Here is a 10,229-nt window from a genome sequence, read left to right as displayed (position 1 = left end):
ATTCAGCTAGGCTGATCCTTATTAAAACTTGCCTTGCTAGTATTCCTGTATATCTCCTTTCTTTCTTCAAATTCCCCAAATGGGCACTAGATATATAAATAGCCAAATGGAAAATTGCCTGTGGAATGATTTTGACGGAAACAGGAAGATTCACCTAGCTAACTGGCACTTGGTTTGCATGAGTAAACAGCATGGAGGTCTAGGGGTTCCTAACATCAGAGATGTAAACCTCTGCCTACTAGGGGGCTGGGTAAAGAGATACATCAAGGATGAAGGAAAACTCTAGAAAGATATTATAGATAGAAAATACTTAAATGATTCTCCAAATATCTTTGCTTGCAAACCACAAAACCCCTCTAGATTCTGGCAGGGGGTCATGTGGGCAGCCAAAGCACTGAAACTTGTATATAGATGGGTGGTAGGAGATGGTAAGAAGATACGATTTTGGGCAGATATCTGGTTTGGAACCTCCCCACTATCAGTTCAATTCTGGCCACTCTACTCCATCTGTCATCAACATTTTGTCTCTCTAGCTGAGGTGTGGGACAACAATGAAATTAAGCTAACTTTTAGGAGGATTTTTCACTACACACATGATGGAGCAATGGTACTGCATAGAGCAGATTATGGAAAACACTCAATACCAGGAATGTGATGACTCCCTGGTTTGGCAATACGAGGCTAAAGGTGAATACACCACGGGATCCCTGTATAGTATAGTTAATTTTAGAGGGGTGCAGCCAGTTTATATTCCTGCAGTTGGGTCCATCAAAGTTCCACCTAGAGTACAGGTCTTTCTCTGGTTGCTTTCTCATAATAAACTGATGACTAAGGATAACTTAGCCAAAAGAGGTATTGAGAAACCCCCTGAATGTGTCTACTGTACTGATAATGAAACCATTGACCATCTTTTCTTCGGATGTGTAGTAGCCAAAAGTATTTGGAAACAGGTCTCAGATCTATTTTCTCTCGACCTGGGTTCAGATTACCTCTCTGTTGCCAGGTTTTGGCCTGCCAACAAAAAACACACAGTGTTAAATTCAGTATGTGCATGCATTCTTTGGTCTTTGTGGAAAAATAGAAATGCTCATGTGTTTAATAACGCTGTGTGGATTGACTTGAAACAGATTTGGAGGAAAGTGTTGGGATCATTGAGGAGATGGGCGATCTTGCTCAAAGAGGAAATGGTGCCTCTATGGGACAAGATATCACACCATATTTCCTTGATCTTGGAATCACCGTTCCAAATTCTGGTGGGGTGATTCCACGGGGAACACCATCTGCAGGGGAGGTTGATCAATCCCTCCTCAAACTGAATCTGGACGACTACAAAATGCCTGGCGAAACGAACCCATACACATCACCTCCAAGGAGTCCTCCCGGTGGCATCAAGCACTGCCTGCTTAGCCCAGTCACCCCTCTGGACCTGCTGGGATCTCCGACCCAACCATGGAAGAAGCTCAGAGGCGTGGCGGCAGTACTGGGGATCGACAAGACTGGTTGCCATGGGGGGGATGTGACGAGCTTTATGCTTGCATCTTAGTCTTATTCAAGTTGTGTTCCAAAAAACAGTAGGAGAGATGTATGGCAGGAGCCTGATACTCCCTTCTGTATGATGTATGAGAACTTATTTTCTTTTGTGTAATCTGGCCTCTGAACATGCTTAACATGCTCCCAGGCTCTAAAACCTGTGTACTGGATCTTTCTGGTTTCATTTTAAAATGGGACCGGGGGGTTTAACCCCCTTTCATCTAAAAAAAGCCATACAAATCCAGGCTGTACATCCTCCTGCATTCGTGTGTATTCAACTACACAAGAAAAAGGAATTATTTTCTCTATAAATCAGCTTACAAACCCAAAGTGAACGAACAAGAGCTTTCATTTATACCCCCAAAAAAAATCGACGGACGGAATACAAATCTACTACAAACGTTTAATCCGGAACACTGTATATGTGACAGAAATTTTAGTTCTAATAAAAAACTTTGGGTGCCATCTCATGCCTGAGATCCAGAGCACAATATGCAAAACTCATTACATTCCCTTGGGTCAGACTTGACAAAACCAAAATCAAAGAAATGCAGACCGTACGTCTTTACAATTTTGTGTGCATGCAACTAAGGAATCAAAACAAAAACAAAAAATCTTCCCAATTAGGACGAATCTGTTTCCTGGTTGTGCTAACTACGTTGTTAAAACCATTTATTTTTACTTGGCGATGCTATGTGCTTCATCTGGTGGCCAGTGAAAGTTCCGTGCTCAAGGAGGGCTTTGATCTGGTGGCCAGTGAGAGTTCCATGCTCAAGGAGGGCATCAGCTAGCACATGAAGCTCCTTACTGTGTGCAGTGAGAATCATTTTCGCGTTCTCGTAAGCCTTGTCCAGTAATTCCTGCACCTCCCCCTCCACTGCGGCTATCATATGGCCGCTCAAGGCCGACATCTTCCCACCACGACCATCATCGTCGTTGCCATAGGAAACAAGGGCAAGGCCGACCCGCTCACTCATACCGTATTTGATGACCATGTCTGTCGCCAGCTGAGTTGCCTCGTTTACATCAGAAAAGGTGGCAGAGGTCACCTCGCCCGCCTCAAATATAAGTTCCTCGGCCACCCTGCCTCCCATGAGGATATCCAATTTCGCTAGCGTCTTCTTCCTCGAGACTTTATATACGTCTTCTTCCTCTGGCAGCTGGGTCACCATGCCAAGAGTGTTTCCCCTCGGAACAATGGTAGCCTTGTAGATAGGGCGAGCACCATCTGTGTGGATAGCAACAAGTGCCCTCCCTCCCTCGTGGTACGCAATCATCTTCCTGCAGTTATCAGGTATCATTGAGGATTTGCGCTCGTTGCCCATCATTATCTTGTCCTTAGCGTATTCCACGTGATCCATCGTAACAGCTTCTGCCCCATCCTTGGCAGCCTGCAGAGCAGCAACGTTGAACAAGTTTGTAAGGTCTGCACCTGAAAATCCCGGTGTCCCCCTAGCAAGGCCATTAGATCCACACCCTTGGCTTTGATCTGAAAAAAGGAATCATAGGGAAAGGTTAAAGACTTGCATTGAAGACCACAAAGACACCTTATCTTTCTAGATAGAGCACGTACCTTTGACATACAAGCCTCGAGGATCTGCCGCCGACCCTCGACATCTGGATTAGGAACCTGAACATGACGGTCAAATCGCCCAGGTCTAACAGTGGCTTTATCTAGCGACTGGGGGAAGTTGGTCGCCGCAATCACGATGATCCCATCATTCTGCTTGAAGCCATCCATCTCAGATAGCAGCTGGTTCAAGGTTTGCCTCGCCCATGTTGCATCTTTTGGGTTTCTGCGACCAGCAATGGCGTCGATTTCGTCGATGAATATTATGCAAGGAGATTGCTCCTTTGCTGTACTGAAGAGCTCCCTCACTCTTCTAGCTCCAACACCCACATATTCCTCCTCGAAGTCGCTGCCGCTGCACGCGAAGAATGGGACGCCGGCTTCCCCAGCCACGGCCCTTGCCAACATGGTCTTCCCTGTGCCCGGTGGGCCAACAAGCAGAACACCTTTGGGAAGCTTGCCACCAAGGCGCGTGAAATGCTGCAAATTAGGCAAATTAGGCATACTAGGTTAACAACTCGATCGGCATCAATAGGAAAAAAATGGAGAGCCAAACTGTTGTAGGCTTGTTAATAGATGATGGTAATGTCTCTCACCTTGGGATCTCTTAGGTAGTGAACTATATCTTCAAGCTCAGCTTTGGCTTCGTCAACTCCCTTAACATCACAGAATTTCGTCTTTGAATTCATGGACACATCTTTCAGAGCATCCCAATCTTCATATCCTTCCCAATCTTCCATGTTCCAACCTTCCAAGTCATCGTCGTCCCAGTCTTCATCTTCAGAAGCATCGCGGTCATACTCTTCATCAGCCCTCTTGACATCTTTTTTGGATCGGTAAACCTTGTTTACATCACCAGCATTCATGCTTGAATCTGTGGCTAAATTAGTTCCTACCAAGTTGTGAAGCAAGTTGTGAAGCAAATTGCACCTCATTGTTGCATGGAAAAGAATAATAACAGTTTAAAAGAAACGTGTGCAAGGAAACAGCGTCTACCTTGAGCTTGCAATTCAACACTGACGAGGGCTTTTACGTACTCAGAGAGAGTTGGAGATAGGGGTGGATTATTCATTTCGAAGTTTTGTATGACTCTTTCTGGACCATTGCTGTTAAACCGTCTAGAAAGCACACTGCCTGCATTAAGCATAAAGCATCAAAGTTCAAAAGGAAACTTGATTAATTCAAGTCCTGAAAAACAAACTTGATTAGTTCCTACCAAGGCAAGACCCTAATTAACCAACCAAGGAACAGAATATAACATGATGTCTAGGATATCAGCAAAAAAATAAAGAAGTTTCTTTCGAGCGTCATCCTTGCGCAGGGGCAATGCTAATCTTCTCGGTGTCGTTCCAATTTTATCATAGGTAGTACTAGTAGTAGTTGGCAATCGCCACATAAGTAAGTACTCCGTATATCAATTAAAGCTGTACTTCCTGAGTGCGGCCAAGAGCCAGAGCTAGAGAGAACATTATATACCTGCAGCAGTCGTTTTTGCAGCATGTAGACTGAAAGAAGGAACAGAAGCTGTCGCTGCCTTGCTGTAGATCACATTTGCTGTTCCACGCGTTGCAAGACGCCTTGCAGCCTGTGACATAAATACACACAAGGATTAAGTATTTAAGACAGCCAGCAGAAACAACCGTATTCAGCGACAGCAGGAATACAGCAATGCCTCAGCGTAGCTTAAGCATCAGGTCAAGTACATAAGAAAATCGAATGTTTTTCGTGGCAAATTATGTTATTCGAGGATGGCAAGTTTAGTTGGCGAGCATGACAAATCTGCCTCAGTTTTTTTCTTTTTTCATTTTTTTTTTGTCATGCTTGAAAATTGAAATTGCCATCATCGCTTCAATATAAAGTACCATGAAAAAAACGTCAGATTGAGCATGCCTAAAAATCTGACGTCCGATTTGCAAAAACCTTGTGCTCCTTTGGACTGCAACTACGGACTACGGAGTCCTTAACCCCAAGATCCGACGAACAAAGCAATCAAAATCAGGATGGAAACGAGCACACTGAGGAAAGAAGTAGACATGGGTATGTACCCTGGAGAGGGCGAGCCGGCAAGCCATGGATTGGAGGGAGATTATTTCAGCCCCAAGAAAGAATCGGTCGGATTTTTACTGTCGCTCGCTGCTCGGTGATTCGTAAGGTCTGCTTTCTCTCTATCTCGCGATAATCAATCATCTCTGCTAGATCTAGATGGGGCAGTATTTAACTGCGTCCATCACCACATATCAGGCGGGCTGCTATCCCTAGTCCGACTCCACTACGCGGCCAAGGCCCTGCTGCTCCGACGCGTAGTAGTAATCGAAGTATCGAACACGGCGGGCGGGCAAGCTTGGGCGGCCGTGACCGAAAAGAACTCGACGGAGATACGGAAGAAGAAACGGATTTCGGTGTGGCCACTGGCCACAGCAGCAGACTGCCTCCCAGATCGTTCGGTTGCTAGGGATTTCACTGGACTCTGCAGAGGTAATAAGAGGATTCACCTGCGGCGGCGCCGTCTGAACGAGCTGCCTCCCGGATCTGGGTGGAGCCGAGCCGCCGGCCCGGCCGGATCTGTGCGCCGATTGAGGTGACGGTGTTGGCTGTTGGCCTGTTGCGCCATGGCTTAGAGCATCTTCGACAGGCGCATAAAAGTTTAGCATGCTGAAATAGTTTTAGCGCGTCACTCTGGCATTTTTAATGTGCCGGACCTAATATCAATTTAGCAGATGTTCAAAAACGCGCGCCTAAAAAAACACATAGTGCAAATTGTGAAGCGCGTACAATTCGGCACCCCAAATTTGCAACTTCTGATAGCGTTTTTTAGCGCGTGCCCAATCTTTTTTTGCGTGTGCACTAGTCTGGCGCTCAAAAAACCTGAATTTTAGTACGCGGAGCAGTTTTTATGCGCCGGTTGGAGATGCTCTTAGTTTTACAGTATACTTTTTAGGGAAATTTCTTTACCTTTTTTAATGAGGGAAATGCCATCTGGCTTACCTTATTTTTAAGCTCAAAATAAATATACCTTTATAAAAAATACAGACCTCAGATGATCGTATTGTTTTCGGCTCGAAACTGTTCAGCGGCCAGTAAAATACAACTGTAAATTAAACACCCCATATTGAAATACACCGATACCAAGCGCGGCCTTAATACATCATTTACAGTATCAAGAAAAACAAAGCTAAGTGACAAATTCTTAATGCATCTGCAATAAATAATATCGGGGCAATTATTAAAAAACTGATTTTCAGATATTTGGACCCAAATATGAGGCTCTCACGATTATGTATTTGCAAAATGTTGATGCAAAAAATTAGGGCGGCGCTATATTTTGGCTAGTTGTATATTTGCAACAGCCGCAAGGCCTCCACAAAATACACGCGCAACCGCGTGCATCCCAACTTTGCTTAATCTAGCCATCACTAGTGTCACGCCTGTGATCGCGTGCCCTAATCATAAACTCAGTGTCAAGGTTATGCTTTCGCCTCCTCTCATCGCATCTCCGACCATCCGCCCACAACACAACTGCCGCAAAAACACACCCGCCAATCATAAACTCATGTCAAGGTTACGCTTTCGCCTCCTCTCGTCGCATCTCCCACCATCCGCCCACAACACAACCGCCGCAAAAACACACCCGCAAACGCAAGCATCCCAACAACTACCTATTCTACCCACCACTGGTGTCACACTCGTGATCACGTTCCCCAATCATAACCTTGATGTCGAGATCACGCTTTCGCCTCCTCTCACCGCATCTCCCACCATCCGCCTGCAACACAACTGCCTCCTCAAAATACACCCCGCAATTGCGTTCATCCCCTGTCGCCGTCCAATCTGGTCACCATTGCGACATTTGGCCGTCGCTCCGTTGAATCGACGACCACCCCGTCCCCTCGTCATTGCTGCATTGACGGCGAGTTGAGGATGTCGTTGTGCCGATGCCTCAAGAGCGACATAGGCTTTCATGGCAGTCGGTTCCAACAGTCCAACACCTATGCCTTTGAAATCTCGTGTGATGGGCGGAGGACGTAGCTCCGCACTTATGATACGCCAAAGCTCGCCGCACACGCATAAGACCTCGTGGCTTGGAGGTTTCGCCGGCCGCAGTCTGAACTCAGCTTCCTCGATGTTCCAAGCGCCAAGGAGGTGGAGTTCCTCTCTTCTAATGCACGATTTGTGTCCCGCAAAGAGAAGGAAGACTGCAGTCGTGAAGCAACACACCACCCACGAGAATGATGCAGTGGCTATGATGAGGTTTGCCGTGGCCAATCCGCACCTCGTGGAGGTGGAGCGTGAATTCTTCGCTAGGAGGAATGCGCAGTGCAAGAATAAGAGAGGCAGTGAGCAGTCAAGAAAGAGGACGAAATAGGCCCCTCGGTGTGATTAAGGTTAAGTCGAACAACCACGTCGAGTCTGACAATGTTGACTGGGACAGCTTGGGATCAAGAGAAGAGATGACGATTGACGGGTAGTGTGTCTATCATACTATTGTTATTTTCATGTTTAAATTTTAACCCACGTTTAAGTTTGAACATTTCATAGTGTTTGGAATATGATCATGCTTGAAAGTTTGGAAGTTTTATGGCATCCGTTTTACATCATTTGCTATGTAAGAAAATTTTCTGCTGCCCTAAAACCTTCTCTCTCCTGCCCTAAAACTTTTTTGATATCGTGCTTTGCATCATCTGTTGGAAATGCTCTTAGTTAGGACAGAATCTTTGTGTTTGAGATCCAGGAGCTTACTGATTCACAACACAAAGATGCACATTGCATTCTCTTTAGACTTGACAAACAAAAGCCATACAAATCCAGGTTACTTTTGTGTGCATTGAACTACATAATCGAAAGGAAATATTTTCCCCTTAAATCAGCTTACACTAACCTATGCAAATAAACCAGAGCTTTCATGTGTAACCTAGGAATAATATTTCGATTGACGGATTTCAAATAACATAACTTCGATCCAGAAACGCTGTATCTGTGACAGAAATCTCAGTTCTGATACAAATCTTGGGGTTACCATATCATGTTTGAGATCGAGAGCAGGAGTCTACGTACTGATTCAAATTTCAGCACACAATATACAAAACTCAATGCATTCCCTTGGGTCAGACAGACTTGGCAAAACCAAAATCACCGAAATTCAGATCGTACATCTTTTTCCATTTTTATGTGCATGCAACTAATAAAGAATCAAAACAAGAAGAAAAATCCTCCTGATTAGGAAGAAGAGGATGCTTCCTGATTATGCCAACTATATTGTTAAAAAAACCATTTATCTTTACTTGGCGATCCTAGCTGCTTGATCTGCTCTCCGGTGAGAGTTCCATGCTCAAGGAGGGCATCGGCTAGCACATGAAGCTCCTTACTGTACGCCACCACAATCTTTTTCGCATTCTTGTAAGCTTTGCCCAGTAATTCTTTCACCTCCTCATCGGCCAGGGCTACCGTATGCCCGCTCCAGGTCGCCGTCTTCATCCCACGGTCACTGCTCTAGGACACAAGGCCAACCCGCTGGCTCATACCGTACTTGGTGACCATGTCTGTCGCCAACTGAGTCGCCTCGCTTAGATCAGACTGGGCGCCGGAGGTCACCTCACTCTCTCCGAATATAAGCTCCTCAGCCACCCTGCCTCCCACGAGGATGTCCAATTTCGCCAGCATCTTCTTCCTTGAGAGTTTATATGCGTCTTCTTCCTCTGGCAGCTGGGTTACCATGCCAAGTGCGTTCCCCCTCGGGACAATGGTAGCCTTGTAGATAGGGCGAGCATCATCTGTGTGGATAGCAACAAGGGCCCGCCCTCCCACGTGGTATGCACTCATCTTCCTGCAGCTATCAGGTATCACTGCCGCTTTACGCTCGCTGCCCATCATGATCTTCTCCTTGGCGTATTCAACATGATCCATCGTAACAGCTTCTGCCCCATCTTTGGCAGCCTTCACAGCAGCAAAATTCACCAAGTTTGTAAGGTCTACACCTGAAAATCCTGGTGTCCCCCTCGCAAGGATCATCAGATCCATACCCTTGGCTTCGACCTGAAAAAAGGAATCATAAAGAAAGGATTGTAAGGTCTGCAACTGAAAATCGCAGTGTCCCCCTCGGAACAATCATAGAGGAAGCACCTGAAAAGGAACCAAAGTCTTGCATTGAACATTATTACAACGCCTTATCTTTCTGGACAGAGTATGTACCTTTGACATACAAGCCTCGAGGATCTGCCACCGGCCCTGGACATCTGGATTAGAAACTTGGACATGATGATCAAAACGCCCAGGTCTAGTAACGGCTTCCAATATGTATGTGGCCTAATGAAGCTTCCTCATTGTTAAAAAACCTATGTGGGGGCCATGTTGTGTTTGTCAACAAATTGGAATGGCACGACGGTGTCTATTTCTCGAATAATTTATGTATCTTTCTCACTTCGTAAGCCTTCGGATCAACATCAAATTATTCATCTCATCTAATTTTGTATATAAATTATGATGAAAACTTCCCCTAAAGATGCAAAGATTTAGATTACGGAGATATATGAAAATCAAGGCAGCTGAGAGCTATGGACAAAAAAAAAATGAAAGTGAGAATGTGAGTTTAAAATTATAGAGGCCGTTTCACTCTTATTCTAGTTTGCAACATGATCTCTGCTGCAAAAGTGACGACAAGGCTCAGCCACGAGATCACGCTGGATCTGACGGCTCGCTACCCGGCAGAACCTTTAGAAAGACCCTAGTAATACCTAAGCAGGAACACTAGATCACTTTTCTAGGCTTTACCTTATTTTGCATAATTTATACGTACTACTAAATTACTCCCTCCGTTCCATAATGTAAGACGTTTTTTGAAACTACACTAGTGCAAAAACCGTCTTACATTATGGGACAGAGGGAGTAGCTCTTTTTAGTACAATTATTAGATGTTTTTCTGCGCATAACACACACACACACACACACACACACACAAACACACACACACACACACACACACACACACACACACACACATATCGCACTAAAGACGGAGTTGTGACGCTTCACATTAACAAATCAGCAATGCTACATCGACAGACATTTACAGGGTTTTATAGGGTGTGTTTCAGCCGTCAAATTGTGATTGGACTAAGGGAAGGTTGGGGCCTCA

At 45.2% G+C, this 10,229-nt stretch overlaps 1 protein-coding gene and 1 non-coding gene across 2 annotated transcripts; both read right to left on the bottom strand.

The window, feature by feature from the left end:
- Nucleotides 1-2,054: 2,054 nt before the first annotated feature.
- Nucleotides 2,055-4,035, bottom strand: LOC119310588 (ATP-dependent zinc metalloprotease FTSH 4, mitochondrial-like). Its single transcript, XM_037586282.1, has 3 exons — nt 3,697-4,035; nt 3,115-3,580; nt 2,055-3,019 (listed from the first exon to the last, which is right to left on the bottom strand). The coding sequence occupies exons 1-3, from the start codon at nt 4,033-4,035 to the stop codon at nt 2,193-2,195; spliced, it is 1,632 nt and encodes a 543-aa protein (XP_037442179.1). The 3' UTR covers nt 2,055-2,192.
- Nucleotides 4,036-4,380: 345 nt separating this feature from the next.
- On the bottom strand, nt 4,381-4,480 carry LOC119313202. The gene has a single exon (XR_005151583.1). It is a non-coding gene; the product is annotated as a U6 spliceosomal RNA (small nuclear RNA).
- Between the last annotated feature and the right edge of the window lie 5,749 nt (nt 4,481-10,229).

Source organism: Triticum dicoccoides, chromosome 5B (genome assembly GCF_002162155.2).
Source record: "Triticum dicoccoides isolate Atlit2015 ecotype Zavitan chromosome 5B, WEW_v2.0, whole genome shotgun sequence".
Lineage (NCBI taxonomy): Eukaryota > Viridiplantae > Streptophyta > Magnoliopsida > Poales > Poaceae > Triticum > Triticum dicoccoides.
This window is presented reverse-complemented; position numbering and strand designations above follow the sequence as displayed.